General features: G+C 44.6%; 2 protein-coding genes across 2 annotated transcripts in view; one reads left to right on the forward strand and one right to left on the reverse strand.

Annotated features, from left to right (window-relative positions):
• The window catches only part of LOC141075926 (uncharacterized), a 206,757-nt gene that overhangs the window by 145,158 nt on the left and 36,958 nt on the right, over positions 1–24,641 (forward strand). The gene's annotated exons all lie outside the window — the stretch shown is intronic.
• LOC141075908 (microtubule-associated serine/threonine-protein kinase 3-like) lies at positions 11,781–15,715 on the reverse strand. Its single transcript, XM_073563116.1, has 10 exons — positions 15,410–15,715; positions 15,077–15,162; positions 13,975–14,183; positions 13,440–13,578; positions 13,217–13,349; positions 12,860–13,025; positions 12,573–12,743; positions 12,224–12,337; positions 11,970–12,082; positions 11,781–11,876 (listed from the first exon to the last, which is right to left on the reverse strand). The coding sequence occupies exons 2-10, from the start codon at positions 15,154–15,156 to the stop codon at positions 11,781–11,783; spliced, it is 1,221 nt and encodes a 406-aa protein (XP_073419217.1). The 5' UTR covers positions 15,157–15,162; positions 15,410–15,715.

The raw sequence follows: 24,641 nt of genomic DNA on the forward strand, positions 1-24,641 counted from the left end.
GTCTATAGGACAGGGGAGATTTAGAATTTCTGCACACACTTGTGGACAGTGGACACTTTTGGATTGTGTGAAGCCCACTGATATCTGAGCGCTATGTGACAGGCTCGATGGCACAGCTGCCTGTGACCAAAGTGACGAGAGGATAATGGAGATTTTGAATCTCTGCACACACTTTTGGACACTGGACACTTGTGGATTGTGTGAGGCCCACTGATATCTGAGCGCTATGTGACACGCTCGATGGCACAGCTGCCTGTGACCAAAGTGACGAGAGCATAATGGAGATTTTGAATCTCTGCGCACACTTTTGGACACTGGACACTTGTGGATTGTGTGAGGCCCACTGATATCTGAGCGCTATGTGACACGCTCGATGGCACAGCTGCCTGTGACCAAAGTGACGAGAGGATAATGGAGATTTTGAATCTGCGCACACTTTTGGACACTGGACACTTGTGGATTGTGTGAGGCCCACTGATATCTGAGCTCTATGTGACACGCTCGATGGCACATCTGTGACCAAAGTGACGAGAGGATAATGGAGATTTTGAATCTCTGCGCACTTTTGGACACTGGACACTTGTGAATTGTGAGGCCCACTGATATCTGAGCGCTATGTGACACGCTCGATGGCACAGCTGCCTGTGACCAAAGTGACGAGAGGATAATGGAGATTTTGAATCTCTGCGCACACTTTTGGACACTGGACACTTGTGGATTGTGTGAGGCCCACTGATATCTGAGCGCTATGTGACAGGCTCGATGGCACAGCTGTGACAAAAGTGACTAGAGGATAAGGGAGATTGGATTGCTTTTAAAAAAGCAGTTTGCGGAGCAGTGGGTAAACAGCAATGCCAGCGTGTCAGGAAGCCTTAAAAGGCAGCCCAACAACCAACTCCACTGATACACCACAATATAGCCTCCCCTTGCACTGCACACACAGTGACTTGTGTGTTGTGCAGGCCAAATCGCTAGCAGCAGAAGCAGTTTTTTTGTCTTCTTCCCTGCCTAACGCTCTCCCTACAGAATCAGCAGCAACCTCTCCCTATACTAAGATCGGCAGAAGTAAGATGGCGGTCGGCGTGCACGCCCTTTTATACCCCCTGTGACGCCCACCAAAGCAAGCCAATCACTTGCATGCCCTTCTGAAAGATGGTGGTGACCCGTGCCTAGGTCATCACGTTGCCCAGTGTCCGTGGATCCTGATTGGCTGAAAAAGAGCGCAAAACAAACTTTTGAAACGCGACTTTGGCGCGTAAGTCGCCGACCTCGTGGCCGACCTCATCCTAGGGTCGGGTTTCGTTTCATGAAACCCGACTTTGCCAAAAGTCGGCGACTTTTGAATTTTTTCGACCCGTTTCGCTCAACTCTAGTCAGGCCAGTAGATAACAGGCTCCAATTAAGACGCCAGACGTACATTACAATAGCCGTGGGATTTACAAAGGTGGGGGGAGGTCAGAAGTGGCATATCTTGCTTACTTCTGCCCAGGGGGTGGCAGCAGGTCGGTTGCTGCATTAAGGGCATACATCTCCTATTCGGTGTGCTGGGGGGGTTCTGTAACAATGACTCTACGTTATAAACTTCTGTGAAGCACTTAGGGGTTCAAAGTTCTCACCACACATCTAGATAAGTTCCTTGGAGGGTCTAGTTTCCAAAATGGTGTCACTTGTGGGGGGGTTCCACTGTTTAGGCACATCAAGGGCTCTGCAAACATGACATGAGGTATCGGTGTACTGATGAGAAATTGCCCAACAAATTTTAGGATCCATTTTATCCTGTTACCCATGTGAAAATGAAAAAATTGATGCTAAAAGAAAATGTCATGATCCCAGTGCAGGTTTTTGAGCTGCACACCAGGGGTTAATGTCTGGAGCTCTGTGCAGGTTTTGACCTGCACACTTGGGGTTAATGATTGTGGCCTCTTTCTGGTTCTGGGAGAGCTTCATAAACCCCTGGGTAGCTTCAATCCCTGCCAGTTATACTTTTGCCTTTGGCCGAGTGTACTGACACTGTGTGCCTGTTTGTTGCTATAGCTTGTTTATATGGTTCTGACCCGATTCTGTTTCCCGTTGTGAGTTTGCCTGTTGATTTTGTACTGCGTTATTATCTGTGTATGACTCATTGCCTGTGACTTGACTACTCTCTGCTCGCCCCTCTTGTACCTTGCAACTATCTGTGTATGACTCATTGCCTGTGACCTGACTACTCTCTGCTCGCTCCTCTGGTACCTTGCAGCTATATCTGTGTGTGACTCATTGGCTACGTCCTGACTATTCTCACTGTCTATGCCCCTTGGTAACTTTGTCTCGCAGTTACTCTGCTAGGAATTGTCTTGCATCTCCTAGCTCTGTGGAGTTTAGGCCACGCCCCTAGCAGTCACGTGCTTCAGGTCCTGCGGGTGTGAAGTACACATCTACTCGGTTGCTGCCCGCTCCACAGGTATCTTTGAGCACTGTTCGCTTTACTCAGGACACGCGCACTGGCTCAGTGAGCAAGTTCAGTGCGGTGTCTCTGACATTATAACTGGCCTACAATTTTTTTTTCTCTCCTCACTTCTGCAGCATGGACCCAATGTGTGCTTTATCTGAGCAGGTGAAAAGCTTGACTCAGTCACTGCAGAAGCTTAGTTTGGAACACCAAGCTCTGGCCCAGTCCCAACGGCGGGTTGAGGACTCAGTTCAGGGGGTACTTTCCGCAGGCTTCCAGCAGGTGGGGAATAGAGATGTCATTTTAGTCCCACCTGAATCCCCGGTTAAATTGCCAGATATATTTTCTGGTAACAAGGATGATTTCAGGGCATTTAAGGAGGGCTGTAAGCTTTTTTTTTCTTTGAGACCCCGCTCCTCTGGGGATGAGAAACAGAGGGTGGGGATGGTGATGTCCATGCTTAGGGGGTCACCACAAGCCTGGGCATTCTCACTTTCCTCTTCTGCCCCTGAGAGAATGTCTGTGGATGCATTTTTTGAAGCCTTAGGGCTTATTTATGATGAGCCTGATAGAGTGCGGTTGGCTGAGGACAAAGTAATGAGTGTCTGTCAGGGGGAGCACTCGGCCGAATGGTTCTGTACTGAATTCAGACGTTGGGCAGCGGAGATTTCCTGGAGTGATGCCGCCCTTCGGGGGCTGTTCCACAGAGGCCTGTGTGAACGTCTGAAGGATGCTTTGGCACTCCATCCTCCGCCTGACTCCCTGGAGGATGCCATGGTCCAAGCGGTTCGCATGGATCGCAGGCTGCGGGCTAGAGGCATTATGCAACGGGAATCGCCCTTATTCTTCAGTGGAGATGAGACCCAGGCTCTTCCTATGGCTATGGAGGTGAGCACTGTCACCTGTGAGGGAAAGGAAAGAAGACGCCGCCGGGAAAAGCAGTTGTGCTTCTATTATGGGAAATCTGGACATTGGAAGAAGGACTGCCCCTCCTGTCCGTCATCCTCCAAGATGGCGGGAAACGACTAGGTCTGGGTAGTAATCGAGGAGGCTACCCAGACCTTCAGGTACAATTTTCCTCATGTGCAAAGATGGTGCTGCAGGTGGAACTGGAACTTGGTTATGGTCCTGTTCAGACTACTGCTTTTATTGACTGCGGATCGGCTGTGAACCTGATTGATACCAAGGTTATGACACTTAATAAGATAGGGACAGTCAGGCTTCATGATCCTGTTAAACTTGTGGCAATTGACTCATCTCCTCTTACCCAAGATGGTATCTGTTGCAGGTCTGATCTTTTTTCTCTAAAAGTGGGTTCCACTCATGTGGAGAAACTAAGTTGTCTGGTGCTAGATAACTTGCCTGCAGGACTGGTACTGGGGATGCCTTGGCTTCAACGCCATAATCCTACCATTGATTGGGTTACAGGGGAAATCACTCAATGGGGATGCAATAATAAATGTGGTAACCGGGGACATCTTGTTAACGCTGTTAAATCCGTGTCTGTGTCGTCTGTCGATCTGGAAGGTATTCCGGAGTACCTGAAAGATTTCGAAGACGTTTTTTCCGAAAGTGAGGCTGAGGCGCTGCCACCACATAGACCCTATGATTGTGCCATTGATTTAGTACCTGGAGCCAAGTTACCTAAGGCTCGATTGTTCAATTTGTCTGGGCCAGAGCGCCAAGCCATGAAGGAGTACATAGCTGAGAGTCTCCGCAAAGGGCATATCAGGCCTTCTGTGTCACCTGTGGCAGCAGGGTTCTTCTTTGTGAAGAAAAAAGATGGTGGTTTGCGGCCGTGCCTCGACTTTCGGGAACTGAACAAGATAACGGTTAGGAACTCTTACCCGCTTCCCCTCATCCCAGACTTATGTAATCAGTTAGCTGGGGCCCAATGGTTCTCCAAGTTAGATCTGCGGGGGGCCTACAATCTGATAAGGGTTCGGGAAGGGGACGAGTGGAAAACAGAATTCCTCACATCAGAAGGACTCTTTGAGAACCTGGTAATGCCATTTGGGTTAACTAATGCACCCGCTATTTTCCAAAATTTCATCAACGTTGTGTTTTCTGATCTGATAGGCCGTTTTGTTATTATTTATTTGGATGATATTTTGGTGTATTCCCCGGACAGTCAATCTCACTTGCAACATCTAAAGACAGTTCTCCAGAGACTCAGGGAGAACCAATTGTTCGCCAAATTGGAAAAATGTTCGTTTTTTGTACAGGAGCTGTCTTTTTTGGGGTTGATTGTGTCCTCTGATGGGTTTCATATGGATCCTAAGAAGGTGCTGGCGATCGCTGACTGGGTTCAGCCTCGAGATCTCAGGGGGCTCCAGCGCTTCTTAGGATTTGCAAACTATTATCGGAGATTCATTAAAGGTTTCTCACAAGTGGTGAAACCACTCACAGATCTTACCCAGAAGGGAGCTGATGTAAAAAATTGGTCTGTACTCGCTAAGGAATCCTTCTCAGCGATTAAGAAATGTTTCATGTCTGCCCCGGTGTTGGTGCAACCTGACCCATCCAAACCATTCATTGTGGAGGTGGATGCTTCTGAAGTGGGGGTGGGGGCTGTGCTGTCCCAGGGTCCGGCCACCCTTACCAATCTCAAACCCTGTGCCTTCTTCTCCAAGAAGTTCTATTCAGCTGAGAAAAACTATGATGTAGGCAATAGAGAACTTCTTGCGGTCAAGCTGGCGTTTGAGGAATGGAGGCACTTTTTGGAAGGGGCAGCTCACCCTATCACGGTTGTCATGGATCACAAAAATTTGGCATACCTTGAATCTGCTAAGAGGCTTACTCCTAGACAGGCCCGTTGGTCACTTTTTTTTTTCACGATTTCAGTTCTCAATTACTTTTCGACCGGGGTCCAAAAATGTTAAAGCGGATGCCCTGTCCAGAAGTTTTGATCCAGTGTCTCCCCCTGAGCCGCCGTCCTCCATTCTTCCCCCAGGGGTGGTAGTGGCGGGGGTCTCAACTGAGTTGGAACAAGAAATCCTAAGGGCTCAAGCCCTAGCTCCGGCAACCAGGCCAAGCGATAAACTGTTTGTTCCAGATTCATTGCGGCCTAGACTTCTGCAGGAGTTTCATGATTCTAGGCTGAGTGCTCATCCAGGTATCAAGTCTTCATTAAGGTCCGATGTCAAGGAATTTGTTTCTGCTTGTGACATATGTGCCCGTTCCAAAAGCTCGCATAACCGACCGGCTGGGGAACTCATACCTTTACCGGTTCCTGATAGGCCATGGACTCATCTTTCCATGGATTTTATTACCGGCCTTCCACCTTCCAGGGGCAATACCGTGATCTGGGTGGTGGTGGATAGGTTTCCTAAACAGGCCCATTTCATTCCCTTGGCAGCATTACCTTCAGCAGAAACGTTGTCAAGATTGTTTGTGCAGCATGTGGTCCGATTGCATGGGGTACCTCTGAATGTTGTGTCTGACAGAGGTGTGCAGTTTGTGGCCAAATTTTGGAGGGCGTTCTGTATGAAATTGGGCATCTCACTCTCCTTCTCGTCGGCATATCACCCGGAGAGTAATGGTCAGACAGAACGCACCAATCAATCCCTGGAACAAATTCTCAGGTGTCTGACCTCCGCCAGACAGGAGGATTGGTGTGATGCGTTACCGTTGGCTGAATTCGCTTTTAACAACCGGGTGAGTCAGTCCACCAACATGTCCCCATTCCTGATTAACTATGGCTTTAATCCGCATTTTGGGGAGTTTTCTCGGGTGGATTCCGGTTGCCCAGGAGCAGAGGGGTCCGTTCAATGGTTAAAAAACCTCTGGGCTGAAGTCCGGCGTAATATCTCTCGAGCCCAGGGGAGATACAAATATTTTGCGGACAAAAAGAGAGCCTCGGGAGACATGTTTCAGGTGGGAGAGAAGGTTTGGCTCTCCACGCGTAACATCAACTTAAAGGTACCATCAGTTAAGTTGGGACCAAAGTTCATTGGTCCGTACGAGATTATGGAGATAGTCAACCCTGTGGCATATAGGTTGCGTCTCCCCGCCTCCTTAAAAATATCTAATGTGTTCCATAAGTCTCTGTTGAAACCAGCAGGATCTGTCAAAGAGAACTATGAGACTGTTGTTCCTCCAGTGCTGGTGGAGGGTCAATTGGAGTATGAGGTCGGACATATTGTGGACTCTCGGCGGGTGCGCCGCTCTTTGCAGTACCTGGTCCACTGGAAGGGATATGGACCAGAAGAGCGCTCATGGGTCCCTGCTCGCTCGGTACATGCAGATCGCCTGGTTCAGGCGTTCCATGCCAAGTACCCGGGGAAGCCTGGGGGTCCAGAGGCCCCCCGTTGAGAGGGGGGTACTGTCATGATCCCAGTGCAGGTTTTTGAGCTGCACACCGGGGGGTTAATGTCTGGAGCTCTGTGCAGGTTTTGACCTGCACACTTGGGGTTAATGATTGTGGCCTCTTTCTGGTTCTGGGAGAGCTTCATAAACCCCTGGGTAGCTTCAATCCCTGCCAGTTATACTTTTGCCTTTGGCCGAGTGTACTGACCCCCGTGTGCCTGTTTGTTGCTATAGCTTGTTTATATGGTTCTGTCCCGATTCGGTTTCCCATTGTGAGTTTGCCTGTTGATTTTGTACTGCGTTATTATCTGTGTATGACTCATTGCCTGTGACTTGACTACTCTCTGCTCGCCCCTCTTGTACCTTGCAACTATCTGTGTATGACTCATTGCCTGTGACCTGACTACTCTCTGCTCGCCCCTCTGGTACCTTGCAGCTATATCTGTGTGTGACTCATTGGCTACGTCCTGACTATTCTCACTGTCTATGCCCCTTGGTAACTTTGTCTCGCAGTTACTCTGCTAGGAATTGTCTTGCATCTCCTAGCTCTGTGGAGTTTAGGCCACGCCCCTAGCAGTCACGTGCTTCAGGTCCTGCGGGTGTGAAGTACACATCTACTCGGTTGCTGCCCGCTCCACAGGTATCTTTGAGCACTGTTCGCTTTACTCAGGACACGCGCACTGGCTCAGTGAGCAAGTTCAGTGCGGTGTCTCTGACAGAAAATTTTTGTGAAAAAAAAGTACTTTTTCATTTTTATGGATCAATTTGTGAAGCACCTGGGGGTTCAAAGTGCTCATATGCATCTAGATAAGTTCCTTGGGGGTCTAGTTTCCAAAATGGGGTCACTTGAGGGGGAGCTCCAATGTTTAGGTACACAGGGGCTCTCCAAACGCGACATGGCAACCGCTAAATATTCCAGCATATTTTCCATTCAAAAAGTCAAATAGCGCTCCTTCCCTTCCGAGCCCTGCCGTGCACCCAAACAGTGGTTTATGACCACATATGAGGTATCGGTTTACTCAGGAGAAATTGCTCAACAAATTTTGCGAACCATTTTATCCTGTTGCCCATGTGAAAATGAAAAAATTGATGCTAAAAGAACATTTTTGTTGGAAAAATTAAAGTGTCCATTTTTCCTTCCACGTTGCTTTAGTTCCTGTGAAGCACCTGAAGGGTTAATAATCTTCTTGAATGTAGTTTAGAGCACCTTGAGGGGTGCAGTTTTTAGAATGGTGTCACTTTTGGGTATTTTCTGCCATAGAAACCCCTCAAAGGGAAATCAGAGGGACAGGTGGTCGCTAAAAAAAAATGGTTTTGTAAATTTTGTTGTAAAGATGAGAAATCACTGTCAACTTTTCCATGATTCCAATTTCACATGGTTGAGCGCACTTGGGATCTGCCCCCAAGGCCCTGCCCATGCCCAATGTTTGGTCCGTAGACCGCGGCTAGGAGTTAGTCCCGCTTTTGTGCCCAGCAGTGATGGTGGATCTGCTGGGCTTCAGGGCGCTGGATGCTTAGGTTTCCTGTCTTTCAGATGGTTCTAGGGCAACAGTGACAACAAGCAAATACTCGAGCAGCCCTGGATAATCCACGCCGGCAGGATGATAAGATCCGGCGGAAGATGGAACCTATGAGAAGAGAAGTGAATATAATGTAAGTGATGGGACGCCATCGGACATGATACTACTGTGCGGTCACTGTGGCCGGACGGCAGAGGAATATTATCACACAGAGGTCAGGGGTCATTGTCAGCCATCATACATGTGATAATCCCATCACTGACAGATGACATCTGCTCCACATGAATGATTCTCACTGACATCACACAACATGGAGCCGATTCTCACACTTACCTCGTCTCTTTTTCCTCTTTTTTCCTTTTTCTGATTTTTCTTCTTTATTACTCAGATTTGTTGCAGATATTCTTTCTGTCTGAGCTGGAAAATCTGATCAGAAAGTAAAAAACAAAACCTCAGTAACGCCATATCCTAATGGGATCTGCTTTGTCTCCTGTATATAGTAGGATTGTTCTAGTCCTGTCTCCTATAGTCCTGATAATCTGGTATTATATCATAATAGGGCAGAATAAGTCCTATATAATGTACATAATCCCATCTGAGGGGCATTAGATGTGTCACTGATATAGAGCAGTAAGCGCCCTGTGTGCCGCCATGTGGTGCATCACTGATGAGCGATATTCTACTATAGGAGACAATGTCGCCTTATGATGATGTAGGTTATTGGATCCCACAACGCATCTCACAGAATCCATGAAAAAGCTCCTGTGCAAAATTAGTGAAATAGAGATGCAGTATGGGCCCATGGGCAACATAAATAACAAAGGAGACCTACTACAGAAAAACCATGTGGAGATATTGGAGCCTTGAAGTCAACATTCACATTGTTTTTGCTGTAGACATGGACATACCTGATAGTGGGGACGAGGATGGTAAGATGGTAATAGCGTCGTCGTCTCCATCAGATACGGGGACAGATCCTTTCTGCCTGTTAGGAAGAAAAAACTCATAAATCACAAGTAAACGCATTATAAAAGGGGTTGTCTATAAGAACACCAACTATAAGGCCTAATGGGAGATATGACTGCCATAGTAGGGAAGGTCTTCTGCTCAACGCTACCTTCTACTAAGAATGTGTGGCATGTAATACTACATCTCTCCTACAGTGTCGGCAGCACGAAAAATGCTCAACCGGCGGCAGATATGGGCTGTTATCACCAATAGTTTCTGAAGCCAAATGCACAATGACCGCTAACCATGGGATGGTGGGTGCTGCATGTGATATTCTGGTATTTATGTCCTATATTTGGTGATGAGCTCCCAGTAATGACCCCATAATCTACTTACTTTTCTGAAATGTTTGTGTTGGATTTTGGTGCACACTCTGGAGGGGACTCGGGATCCTCCTCATCCTCTGAGTCCAGATGTTTCTTTATCTCAGAATGATCTACAAGACATAGGTAATGAAGTGTTATTAGAGGTTGTCAGTATAACGTAGCCACCATTTATACATGAAACATGGAAAACATAAAAACCATGTGGAGATATTTGAGCCTTGAAGTCAACATTCACATTGTTGGTGCTGTAGACATAGACATACCTGATAGTTGGGACAAGGATGGCAAGAGAAAAGCAGAATCGTCACTATCAAATATGAGGACAGATTCTTTCTGCCTGTATGGAAGAAGAAAAACAAGTAAATCACAAGTAAACGCATTATAAAAGGGGTTGTCTCACTATAAGAACACCGACTATAAGGCCTAATAGGACATATGACTGCCATAGTGGGGAAGGTCTTCTGCTCAAAACTAACTTTTATAGAGCAGAGCAGAAAACAAGTACCATGAATATCTGGCATATTATATGACATCTCTCCTATAGTGTTGGGGGGCAGCACTAAAAATGCATAACCATCCACAATTATGGGCTGTTATCACCAGAAGTTACTAATGCCAAATGCACAATGACCGCTAACCAAGGGATGGTGGATGCTGCATGTGATATTATGGTATTTATGGCCTATATTTGGTGATGAGCTCCCAGTAATGACCCCATAATCTACTTACTTTTCTGAAACGTTTGTGCTGGATTTTGGTGCACACTCTGGAGGGGACTCGGGATCCTCCTCATCCTCTGAGTCCAGATGTTTCTTTATCTCAGAATGATCTACAAGACATAGGTAATGAAGTGTTATTAGAGGTTGTCAGTATAACATAGTCACCATTTATACATGAAACATGGAAGACATAAAAACCATGTGGAGATATTTGAGCCTTGAAGTCAACATTCACATTGTTGGTGCTGTAGACATGGACATACCTGATAGATGGGACAAGGATGGCAAGAGAAAAGCAGAATCATCACTATCAAATATGAGGACAGATTCTTTCTGCCTGTATGGAAGAAGAAAAACAAGTAAATCACAAGTAAACGCATTATAAAAGGGGTTGTCTCACTATAAGAACACCGACTATAAGGCCTAATAGGACATATGACTGCCATAGTGGGGAAGGTCTTCTGCTCAAAACTAACTTTTATGGAGTGGAGCAGAAAACAAGTACCAAGAATATCTGGCTTATTATTTGACATCTCTCCTACAGTGTTGGGGGGCAGCACTAAAAATGCATAACCATCCACAATTATGGGCTGTTATCAGAAGAAGTTACTAAGACCAAATGCACAATGACCGCTAATCATGGGATGGTGGATGCTGCATGTGATATTATGGTATTTATATCCTATATTTGGTGGTGAGCTCCCAGTAATGACCCCATAAGCTACTTACTTTTCTGAGACATTTGTGCTAGATTTTGGTGCACACTCTGGAGGGGACTCGGGATGCTCCTCATCCTCTGAGTCCAGATGTTTCTTCATCTCAGAATGATCTAGAAGACATAGGTAATGAAGTGTTATTAGAAGTTGTCAGTATAACATGGTCACCATTTATACATGAAACATGGAAAACTTAAGAGACCTATTACAGAAAAACCATGTGGAAATATTGGAGCCTTGAAGTCAACATTCCCATTGTAGGTGCTGTAGACATGGACATACCTGACAGTTGGAACAATAATGGCAAGAAACAAATAGCGTTGTCGCTATCAGATAAGGGAACAGATTCTTTCTGCCTGTTTGGAAGAAGAAAAACATGTAAATCACAAGTAAACGCATTATAAAAGGGGTTGTCTCACTATAAGAACACCGACAATAAGGCCTAATAGGACATATGACTGCCATAGCGGGGAAGGTCTTCTGCTCAAAACTAACTTTTATCGAGTGGAGTGGAAAACAACTACCATGAAGATCTGGCATATAATAATACATCTCTCCTTCAGAGTGGGCAGTTCTAAAAATGCATGACTGGCCTCGATCATAGGCTGTTATCACCAGCAATTACTAAGGCCAAAAGCACATTGACTGCTAACCATGGGATGGTGGATGTTGCATTTGATATTATGATATTTATGTCCCATATTTGGTGTGCACATAATCAGCCTAGAGATCCCAGTAATAGCCCCATAATCTACTCACATTTCTGAGATATTTGTGCTGGATTCTAGGCTACAATCTGGAGAAGACTTGGGATTCTCATTAATCTTCATTCTGTTAGCGGTGGTAAGGAGCTACATGCGGAAGCAATAAGATATGAAATAATTGTATGTCTACCTTCATAGGTCTTTTTATACATATTTTTGATTTATTAATCACATACTTACTTTAAAAAGCCTTTCAGAAGATGATGTAGAATTTTTAAAGTCAAGGCTCTCATTGTCCTCACTTGTGGCCTTCTCATCCTCTGAGACCAGATGTTTCTTCATATCCCAAAGGTCTGCAAGACATAGGTAATGAAGTGTTATTAGAGATTGTCGGTATAATAGAGTCACCATTTATTAATGGGAACCAATTGTCACAAAATAAGGAAGACGAGACAAACAGACACTTAGTCTAGATGATGGCTCCTTCTACTTACTGGTAAATAAGCTGGTGTCCACAAGCTGAGGAACGTACACTAGCTTTTGACTTAGAAGGGAATCAAAGTCTAAGTCAACAAGAAATGGATGACCCCTGATCTCAAAAGCTCCTCCTGGATAAAGGAAAAGAAAAGTGATTCGGACATTGTCAGAGACAGCTTCATATCTGAACAGTTTATCTTAATTAGAACTAATTACACAACTGAGCAGACATGTAGGAAATAGAATGAAAATCTTAGTAGGGAGAACTATAAATGATGAAGCTTATAGAGAAGTAATGATCCTCATGGACATGAGTGATACGTCATCGGTGTAACAAGGGAATATTGATATTATTGTATCTGTTACCTGTCCCAAGTCTATCCACAGGATTTGCTCTGAGCAGCTGACTGATGAGGTCCTGCAGAAGGCTATCCACAGGATTTATACTGAGCAGCTGAGTGATGAGGTCCTGCAGCTGAGTGATGGGGTCCTGATCATCGGATAGAGTAGCTTGATAAGTATCCCAAATTATATCTCCTGTTATATAGAAAGTTACAGAAAATAAATCCTCTGTATTGGACTATAAGGTAAAGCAAAGGAAATAACTAAAGCCATGTAACCAGGCAAAGCAATGATGGGATTATTCTACTTACCACCGACAATATTTTTATTCAGCCCAGTTTGGAAATCCCCATCAAATGGTGTATAGCCATGGACAAATTCATATAATATGATGCCCATTGACCACCAGTCAATAGGTCTTCCGTAGCCTTTCTTCAGGATGACCTCAGGGGCTGTGTACCACGGGGTGCCACACACCTGGAAACCAACAGAAGATAGAGATGAGAATCGATGAAACGATTATTATGACAAGTTCTTGACATAATAACAGAATTAGAGAAGATAAAATATCAGTGGAAAAGCTGTCTAAAAATGAAGAATGTGGGGAAGAGAAAATAGAGTTATGAGATTTGTACAGAACAAGCTAAGTTCCTGTGTGTAATGCTGACCTCCTCATCCTGGAACTCTCTGGAGATGTCCTCTGCTGATTGCTTGTAGATGTTGGTGTGTGGTATCATGACACCAACTTTTGAAAGTCCAAAGTCGCTAATTTTAATATGTCCAGCAGATGTTATCAGGAAGCTGTGAAAGAGAAGATGATTTTAGCTTTATTGTCCGTGAGATGATAAGGGATAACTTCCCCCCTTTGTTATACTACAGGTATGCACTTACTTCTCCGGCTTCAGGTCTCTGTGCACCACACCGTAACTATGCAGGTATTCCACACCAAGGACCGCTTCTGCAAAGTACAAGCGGGCCAACGGGACAGGGAAATGACCCATCATGTTTAGAAGGGTCCGACAGTCTCCACCTATAGAGGAAAGGAAATATGACCGGTGAGGGATTTATACAGCAGAACACCATGATCTATAAAGAGAAGTGAGCAGAAACATTGGGGCAGGAGAAAATATATAAGCACAGAATGTACAGAATATTAGTCTGAGGTCATGATGAAATTGTTGTCCAAGTAACTAATGACATAAAGTGATGTCACATCTCGTCTACAGCTGGAGATATTGACGTGCTCAGTGCGGACCGACAGGGAGATCCCACACATCAATGACTTTCCGGGCACCATGGTAAGAGATAACCTATAGTAAATGCTCTGTGGGGATGTAACCGTCCATGGGGATAAGTCTTAATGATGTGAGAGGTGATAAGATGTCAGCAGACATGGGCTGAATATAACACAAGGTGTGGGTCCTACCTCCTACATACTCCATGACCATACACAGGTCAGATCTCGTAGGGAAAGAGCAGAGCATGGAGGCCACAAAGGGACAATCTGCGAATGTTAGGATGTCCCGCTCCAGAAAGGCCATGTCCACTCTAATAGGAGTTTTCAGGCTCCTCTTGGTCACTTTCTTCATGGCAAAGGTCTGTTGTGATTCTTTGTGGCGCACTAGGTAGACGGCCCTGAAGAGAAGGAGAATCCATGGTTTATAATAAAGCCTTATTAACAGTCTATATACACAAGTCATTCCATGATCTTTTATACTAATGTTTAATACCAGCTAGAAATCCACATCTAGAACCCATGAAATAACACTCCATAGATGATGGGAGGTCTGCACCACGCCACGTCTGCCCTCACCAGGTCACATTGTAGATGAGAGAATCTACCGAAATTCATCTTGGGCAGATTCCCTATAACCCACCAATAGATAGGATTCAGTAAAAATAAAAATTGGATAAAATTGAAAATGCTCCAATAGTCGTAAGAAGTTGGTTTTTGGCTTTCTCCACAGCCCATGGCAGAATAAATGGAGGGGCAGGAAGAGGTTAAAATTTAATTAAACACATTAGACCCACTTGTCCTCGTCCCTGCCCATCCATCATTGCAGTGCTCCGTCCTCTGTGCCAGTCTTTGGCTGTTCTTCCTTCTGCTGCTGGGGCCGGTGATCGGACTCACATGGTTATGGTGGAGGGTGGGGGTGCAGATGTCATTACCGTCAGTATCGTGTCACCCCTCACGTGACCGTGTGCAACCAATTACTCTTATCAGCTCCATAATGGGGCCCCAAAAAACCTAAGATCGATGCGGAGGACAGGGAAACTGGTGTAGGCGGAAGCAGAAGAGCAGAGGAGGTCTAGGACCGGGGAGTGTCGTCTATTATATCATCCCTTTCCTTACAGACTGATTGGTTACAGAACAGTTCGCTCAGCTGTATATAACTGAGCTGAATAGTGACCTGGAGATGTGGACTCCAATCGTTTCCCTATGACAACACTGACTGGCAGAGCACAGAGGCCGAAGCATTGTCATAGGGAACCCTGAGAAATGGGTATTATGGGAACAGAAATCTCACCCAAAACCTCCTCTGCCGATCAGTTTAGATGTTTCATAGTCGCTCATACGCGGTTCTCCTGCCGGGATCAATGATTTCATCAAGTCCTAAAAAAGAATAAGAAATAATACTAAGATCTAGAAGCTGCAGGAAAACATCTCAGGATGAATCTGTCAGCAGCATAAACCTGGTGACAGATTCCATTTACTATAAATACTATTCTCTAACACCATAGAGTCATCTACGCTTAGAACAGAGCCGTCCCATGGTTATATGGGGATAATACTGGACGGGTCACTCACACCCCATGATCTGGTGATACACAGACACCCCCTATGGCTCTATAATACTTACACCGGCAGATTCTTGGATCTCCGGGATCCCACAGATTCCACTGTTGGGATTCGCCAGCGCTGATGGTACTAAAATAGTGATAAAGTGATGAAGAAATAAAATATATTAGTCGATATCAATCCTACATACATAATACTGCAACATAAGGGAGAAATAACAAGACGTCTGTAAACGGGAATAATACGGACGTATGGTGCATCCATAGATTAATGTAAGGTAAGTGGTGGCGGACCCCCAATCATCACATGAATGAGGACCCCCACCCTCGCTGCACACTCCTATATGTAACATGTGCTGACAGGTCCCATTACATGGAGTAGAGAGTGATCTGCCATTATTCCCTGCTGTGTAATATCTGTATATAATAGGGGAACATCCTACACCGTCATCCCACCACTCCTATATGTAACATGTGCTGACAGGTCCATTACATGGAGTAGAGAGTGATCTGCCATTATTCCCTGCTGTGTAATATCTGTATATAATAGGGGAACGTCCTACACCGTCATCCCACCACTCCTATATGTAATATGTGCTGACAGGTCCATTACATGGAGTAGAGAGTGATGTGCCATTATTCCCTGCTGTGTAATATCTGGATATAATAGGGGAACGTCCTACACCGTCATCCCACCACTCCTATATGTAATATGTGCTGACAGGTTCCATTACATGGAGTAGAGAGTGATCTGCCATTATTCCCTGCTGTGTAATATCTGGATATAATAGGGGAACGTCCTACACCGTCATCCCACCACTCCTATATGTAATATGTGCTGACAGGTTCCATTACATGGAGTAGAGAGTGATCTGCCATTATTCCCTGCTGTGTAATATCTGTATATAATAGGGGAACGTCCTACACCGTCATCCCACCACTCCTATATGTAACATGTGCTGACAGGTCCCATTACATGGAGTAGAGAGTGATCTGCCATTATTCCCTGTTGTGTAATATCTGGATATAATAGGGGAACGTCCTACACCGTCATCCCACCACTCCTATATGTAACATGTGCTGACAGGTCCCATTACATGGAGTAGAGAGTGATCTGCCATTATTCCCTGCTGTGTAATATCTGGATATAATAGGGGAACATCCTACACCGTCATCCCACCACTCCTATATGTAACATGTGCTGACAGGTCCATTACATGGAGTAGAGAGTGATCTGCCATTATTCCCTGCTGTGTAATATCTGTATATAATAGGGGAACGTCCTACACCGTCATCCCACCACTCCTATATGTAACATGTGCTGACAGGTCCCATTACATTGAGTAGAGAGTGATCTGCCATTATTCCCTGCTGTGTAATATCTGGATATAATAGGGGAACGTCCTACACCATCATCCCACCACTCCTATATGTAATATGTGCTGACAGGTTCCATTACATGGAGTAGAGAGTGATCTGCCATTATTCCCTGCTGTGTAATATCTGTATATAATAGGGGAACATCCTACACCATCATCCCACCACTCCTATATGTAACATGTGCTGACAGGTCCATTACATGGAGTAGGGAGTGATCTGTCATTATTCCCTGCTGTGTAATATCTGTATATAATAGGGGAACGTCCTACACCGTCATCCCACCACTCCTATATGTAACATGTGCTAACAGGTCCATTCCATGGAGTAGAGAGTGATCTGCCATTATTCCCTGCTGTGTAATATCTGTATATAATAGGGGAACGTCCTACACCGTCATCCCACCACTCCTATATGTAACATGTGCTAACAGGTCCATTACATGGAGTAGAGAGTGATCTGCCATTATTCCCTGTTGTGTAATATCTGGATATAATAGGGGAACGTCCTACACCGTCATCCCACCACTCCTATATGTAATATGTGCTGACAGGTCCCATTACATGGAGTAGAGAGTGATCTGCCATTATTCCCTGCTGTGTAATATCTGGATATAATAGGGGAACGTCCTACACCGTCATCCCACCACTCCTATATGTAATATGTGCTGACAGGTTCCATTACATGGAGTAGAGAGTGATCTGCCATTATTCCCTGCTGTGTAATATCTGTATATAATAGGGGAACGTCCTACACCGTCATCCCACCACTCCTATATGTAACATGTGCTGACAGGTCCCATTACATGGAGTAGAGAGTGATCTGCCATTATTCCCTGTTGTGTAATATCTGGATATAATAGGGGAACGTCCTACACCGTCATCCCACCACTCCTATATGTAACATGTGCTGACAGGTCCCATTACATGGAGTAGAGAGTGATCTGCCATTATTCCCTGCTGTGTAATATCTGGATATAATAGGGGAACATCCTACACCGTCATCCCACCACTCCTATATGTAACATGTGCTGACAGGTCCATTACATGGAGTAGAGAGTGATCTGCCATTATTCCCTGCTGTGTAATATCTGTATATAATAGGGGAACGTCCTACACCGTCATCCCACCACTCCTATATGTAACATGTGCTGACAGGTCCCATTACATTGAGTAGAGAGTGATCTGCCATTATTCCCTGCTGTGTAATATCTGGATATAATAGGGGAACGTCCTACACCATCATCCCACCACTCCTATATGTAATATGTGCTGACAGGTTCCATTACATGGAGTAGAGAGTGATCTGCCATTATTCCCTGCTGTGTAATATCTGTATATAATAGGGGAACATCCTACACCATCATCCCACCACTCCTATATGTAACATGTGCTGACAGGTCCATTACATGGAGTAGGGAGTGATCTGTCATTATTCCCTGCTGTGTAATATCTGTATATAATAGGGGAACGTCCTACACCGTCATCCCACCACTCCTATATGTAACATGTGCTAACAGGTCCATTCCATGGAGTAGAGAGTGATCTGCCATTATTCCCTGCTGTGTAATATCTGTATATAATAGGGGAACGTCCTACACCGTCATCCCACCACTCCTATATGTAACATGTGCTAACAGGTCCATTACATGGAGTAGAGAGTGATCTGCCATTATTCCCTGTTGTGTAATATCTGGATATAATAGGGGAACGTCCTACACCGTCATCCCACCACTCCTATATGTAATATGTGCTGACAGGTCCCATTACATGGAGTAGAGAGTGATCTGCCATTATTCCCTCCTGTGTAAAATCTGGATATAATAGGGGAACGTCCTACACCGTCATCCCACCACTCCTATATGTAACATGTGCTGACAGGTCCCATTACATGGAGTAGAGAGTGATCTGCCATTATTCCCTGCTGTGTAATATCTGGATATAATAGGGGAACGTCCTACACCGTCATCCCACCACTCCTATATGTAATATGTGCTGACAGGTCCATTACATGGAGTAGAGAGTGATCTGCCATTATTCCCTGCTGTGTAATATCTGGATATAATAGGGGAACGTCCTACACCGTCATCCCACCACTCCTATATGTAATATGTGCTGACAGGTTCCATTACATGGAGTAGAGAGTGATCTGCCATTATTCCCTGCTGTGTAATATCTGGATATAATAGGGGAACGTCCTACACCGTCATCCCATCACTCCTATATGTAACATGTGCTGACAGGTTCCATTACATGGAGTAGAGAGTGATCTGTCATTATTCCCTGCTGTGTAATATCTGTATATAATAGGGGAACGTCCTACACCGTCATCCCACCACTCCTATATGTAACATGTGCTGACAGGTCCCATTACATGGAGTAGAGAGTGATCTGCCATTATTCCCTGCTGTGTAATATCTGGATATAATAGGGGAACGTCCTACACCGTCATCCCACCACTCCTATATGTAATATGTGCTGACAGGTCCATTACATGGAGTAGAGAGTGATCTGCCATTATTCCCTGCTGTGTAATATCTGGATATAATAGGGGAACGTCCTACACCGTCATCCCACCACTCCTATATGTAATATGTGCTGACAGGTTCCATTACATGGAGTAGAGAGTGATCTGCCATTATTCCCTGCTGTGTAATATCTGGATATAATAGGGGAACGTCCTACACCGTCATCCCATCACTCCTATATGTAACATGTGCTGACAGGTTCCATTACATGGAGTAGAGAGTGATCTGTCATTATTCCCTGCTGTGTAATATCTGGATATAATAGGGGAACGTCCTACACCGTCATCCCACCACTCCTATATGTAACATGTGCTGACAGGTCCCATTACATGGAGTAGGGAGTGATCTGTCATTATTCCCTGCTGTGTAATATCTGTATATAATAGGGGAACGTCCTACACCGTCATCCCACCACTCCTATATGTAACATGTGCTGACAGGTCCCATTACATGGAGTAGGGAGTGATCTGCCATTATTCCCTGCTGTGTAATATCTGGATATAATAGGGGAACGTCCTACACCGTCATCCCACCACTCCTATATGTAATATGTGCTGACAGGTTCCATTACATGGAGTAGAGAGTGATCTGCCATTATTCCCTGCTGTGTAATATCTGGATATAATAGGGGAACGTCCTACACCGTCATCCCACCACTCCTATATGTAATATGTGCTGACAGGTCCATTAAATGGAGTAGAGAGTGATCTGCCATTATTCCCTGCTGTGCAATATCTGGATATAATAGGGGGAACGTCCTACACCGTCATCCCACCACTCCTATATGTAAAATGTGCTGACAGGTCCCATTACATGGAGTAGAGAGTGATCTGCCATTATTCCCTGCTGTGTAATATCTGGATATAATAGGGGAACGTCCTACACCGTCATCCCACCACTCCTATATGTAACATGTGCTGACAGGTCCATTACATGGAGTAGGGAGTGATATGTCATTATTCCCTGCTGTGTAATATCTGTATATAATAGGGGAACGTCCTACACTGTCATCCCACCACTCCTATATGTAACATGTGCTGACAGGTCCCATTCCATGGAGTAGAGAGTGATCTGCCATTATTCCCTGTTGTGTAATATCTGGATATAATAGGGGAACGTCCTACACCGTCATCCCACCACTCCTATATGTAATATGTGCTGACAGGTTCCATTACATGGAGTAGAGAGTGATCTGCCATTATTCCCTGCTGTGTAATATCTGGATATAATAGGGGGAACGTCCTACACCGTCATCCCACCACTCCTATATGTAACATGTGCTGACAGGTCCCATTACATGGAGTAGAGAGTGATCTGCCATTATTCCCTGCTGTGTAATATCTGGATATAATAGGGGAACGTCCTACACCGTCATCCCACCACTCCTATATGTAACATGTGCTGACAGGTCCCATTACATGGAGTAGAGAGTGATCTACCATTATTCCCTGCTGTGTAATATCTGTATATAATAGGGGAACGTTCTACACCGTCATCCCACCACTCCTATATGTAACATGTGCTGACAGGTCCCATTCCATGGAGTAGAGAGTGATCTGCCATTATTCCCTGCTGTGTAATATCTGGAGATTCATTGTAGGAGGTTATGTGATCGGTTCACCTGTGATCAGATCGCTGCTCAGCTCCAGCTGACTCCTATTAGAGTCAGGGGTTTCCGGGGTCACAGTCGCCCCATATTCGTCGTCGCCTTCTGGTGTTTCCTGATAGATATAATACAGTTAATTAATATGTGGAAGATTTCACTAAATCACCAAATACATGAATCAGGAAGGAGTAAACCAACATTTACTGATGCACCAACTGTAACTCTACAAATCACGCGCCATCATGAGAACTTTTCTTAGAAACGTCTCTCACTTATGTGGATTATGTGACACCAGATCTTCTGATATCTGATTGGTGATCTGGAGAAGATCAGAAAACAAGGACGTGTGATAGAGAAGATGATGGCTCCTTACCGGGCGTTCCGGCGAGCAGGCCGGACCTTCTAATACATGCAGGACTTCTTCGGCCAGTTCCTTAACAAAAGCCAAATCTCCATATTGAGATCTATTTTCAGCCTATAAAGAAGAAAAGACATAAAAAGAAAAATTCAGAGATAAGAAAGGAAACAATGGAGGCGGCCATTGTATGTGTCCTCTGCTCCTCTCTGCAGATACAACGACTCCATATCTAGGGACTCGTTGTGTTTTATATGGAAGGAAAGAAGAGGCTTCTCTCCCACCATTATTATCTATGACTATGGAGAAGATTTGTGCCTAGTGTCCGCCACTTACCTGCTGTAGTAATGTTCTGATGTTGTGACGTAAATCCGTCAGATACTCTGATGTTAGTTTATCTTCATTGTTTTTGGTCAGGCAGTCATTGACTAGCTCCACCACCAGCCGGTGAGTGAAGCAGAGGACGCCATCGGGTGGTAGAAGCTCAGTGTTAGGGAGATTGTTGGTAAGAGTCTCCAACAGAGCATCTACCTGAAAATCGCTCAGACATAATCCAGACATAGTGAAAAATTGCAAATGCTCTCAGTCACTATAGAACCATAAATGGCACCGGTGACCCTGTGAACATTCTATAAGTAGGGACTGAGCTGTGATGTCACAATGGCCAAGAATCACCTGTGATGTCATAATGGGCTAGCATCACCAGGGATGTCATAATGGGCTAGCATCACCAGTGATGTCATAATGGGCTAGCATCACCAGTGATATCATAATGGGCTAGCATCACCAGTGATGTCATAATGGGCTAGCATCACCAGTGATGTCACAATGGGCTAGCATCACCAGTGATGTCACAATGGGCTAGCATCACCAGTGATGTCATAATGGGCTAGCATCGCCAGTGATGTCACAATGGGCTAGCATCACTCTGATGGTCCGTATGGCATGTGACTGTTTTCTGGCTCTGTCTGGTTTTTTCCCGTGCTGAATACAAGTATTTGCTGTGCTTTTACATGCATTTTTTAATTCACTTGAATAAGTAAAATTTGCTGCAAAACTCCTGAAACACTTGACAAACCACTGATTTAAAAAAACGCTGAGATTTCAGAATCCTTGTTTTCTAGGTCAGTACTATAAAATGAGTCTACATATTAGTCCATAAGAAATTGACCAGGTCACACTCCGTACATTAGATTCCTAAACAAGAGCCCCGATCATGGAAAAAAGGAGAGTCTCTATACAGGAGCCTCTCACATCATTAGAAGATCATCAAAAGGGAATTGATTTCAGTTCTTCAATACAAAAAGTGAGAGTCACCTATTCTATAGAGTCATTACACACAGACATCTCCATCTGTGATACTCACACTGACAGACTCATGGATCTCCGGGGGCTACGATTTTCCATGATCAGGATTTGCCAGCACATTTGTTCCTAAAATCTGAATAAAAAAATCTGAATAAATATAATATATTAGATTGTGCCAATCCTAAATATGTAATGCAATGATATCATTAGGAAATGACAAATCTCCATGTTACACTGGGCAACACATTTTTTCCAAAGTTTTGCTTCCTTGAAAATGTGACGTGATTATAATAAACCCATTAGAGCCCAGCAGAAATATAATTTCAGATCGTCTGCATCACTTTACTGAACTTGAAAGGATTCAAAGGCGGGCTACTAAAATGATAAATGGGGTTGGTTCACTACAATACCCAGAAAGGTTATCAAAATTAGGTCTATTTACTCTAGAAAAGAGAAGACTTAGGGGAGACTTAATATATATGTACAAGTATATCAGAGGGCAATACAGCGATCTCTCCAATGAACTGTTTGTACCAAGGACTGTGACAAGAACAAGGGGGCATTCTCTTCGTTTGGAGGAAAGACAATTTCTGCACCAGCATAGAAGAGGGTTCTTCACGGTAAGAGCAGTGAGGCTCTGGAATTCTCTTCCTGAGGAAGTGGTGATGGCCAACTCACTGAATGAATTTAAGAAAGGAATGGATGCTTTTTTTGTGAGTAACAGTATAGAAGGTTACGAATAACAGAATATTATAGGTAGATGGTTGACCCAGCTTAGGGGAAGGAATTTTTTTCCCTATGGAGAAAATTGGCTTCTACTCTGTGAGTTTTTTGCCTTCCCCTGGATCAACAATGCAGAACAGCTGCACTAAAAATAGGCTGAACTAGATGGACATAATGTCTTCCTTCAGCCTTCAAAACTATGTTACTATGTTACTTAGAAACGTTGTGAAACATGAGATGACGTTTTACGGATTATGAAGCATTAGGTCATTTGTAGTCACCGTCTGGTGCGTCCCGTACTAGTGTCCGGCAATAGTCAGCCAGCATTGATGGAGTCCAGGACACTTGATAACGCTTTTTCATAGTAGCAATATCTTTGGGAAACCATTCGCCATGGTCATTACTAATGGCACCAAGATTTACAGGGAAGAATTCCAAATGTGAATGCAAGAAATGAATGTTCAATGACATGTTGCACTTCATCGCTTTGTAAGCTTCCAGAAGGTTGATGACAGTTTGATGTAATTTGGGGTTGGGTTGTTGCGAAAAAAATTCTGGGAATCATCCTTGAATGATTTCCAAGCAATTTTCTCATTCCCCGCCAGCAGCTCCTTGAATTGCTTGTCATTCATGATGTGTCAGATTTGTGGACCAACAAAAATGCCTTCCTTAATCTCAGCGTCGGTTATTCTTGGGAACATTTGAATATTGAATTATTGATTAGTATTGGTATTGGACGGTGAACATTACCATTGTGTAACAAGACAGCCTGGAGTCTTTACACTGATGAGTCAATTAGGAGACACCACTGTCTTAACTCATGCGAGCAATCCAAAGCTGCAAACAACCCACCAATGTCGGTGCAAAAGCTCAGGTTGTCAACCAGTTCTAAAAACTGTGTTATGACATCTTAGCAGCTTCGAAAGACAGAAACTTTTGTAGCGGGTGACAGCAAATGCCATCCTTGAAGTCTTGAAGCCAGTAACTGCATTTGGTTTTGGCAAACATAAGTTCTGGAACAAGTCATTAAGTTCTGGCTGTGATATAAGATGAGGCTCACCAGACATACATGGCTCAATGTCTGAATCAGCATTGTTCCCCATCGCTGACCTATGGACAGCAACATCTTCATTGGATGCCTCCACTAGGCTCCTTGTCTCTAGAGGCTTTGCTACTGGACGAGGGTCATCATGTGGCACTGGTCTCATAGCTGAAGGCAGATTAGGATATTCCATGGACTTCTTGTTCTTTTGTAGGAAAACCTGGGACATTGGTTAGACAGAAGTAACAGTCACGTGATCCTTCTGTTCCTGGCACTGACTTATGAGAACCTCTCATCCAACCTGTAAGATCAACAGATGTGAGGAGCCCAGGATTTGTCTTGATCAAGCTCATAGG

Source organism: Dendrobates tinctorius, unplaced genomic scaffold (assembly GCF_039654945.1).
Source record: "Dendrobates tinctorius isolate UK_male_01 unplaced genomic scaffold, ASM3965494v1 ptg000380l, whole genome shotgun sequence".
Lineage (NCBI taxonomy): Eukaryota > Metazoa > Chordata > Amphibia > Anura > Dendrobatidae > Dendrobates > Dendrobates tinctorius.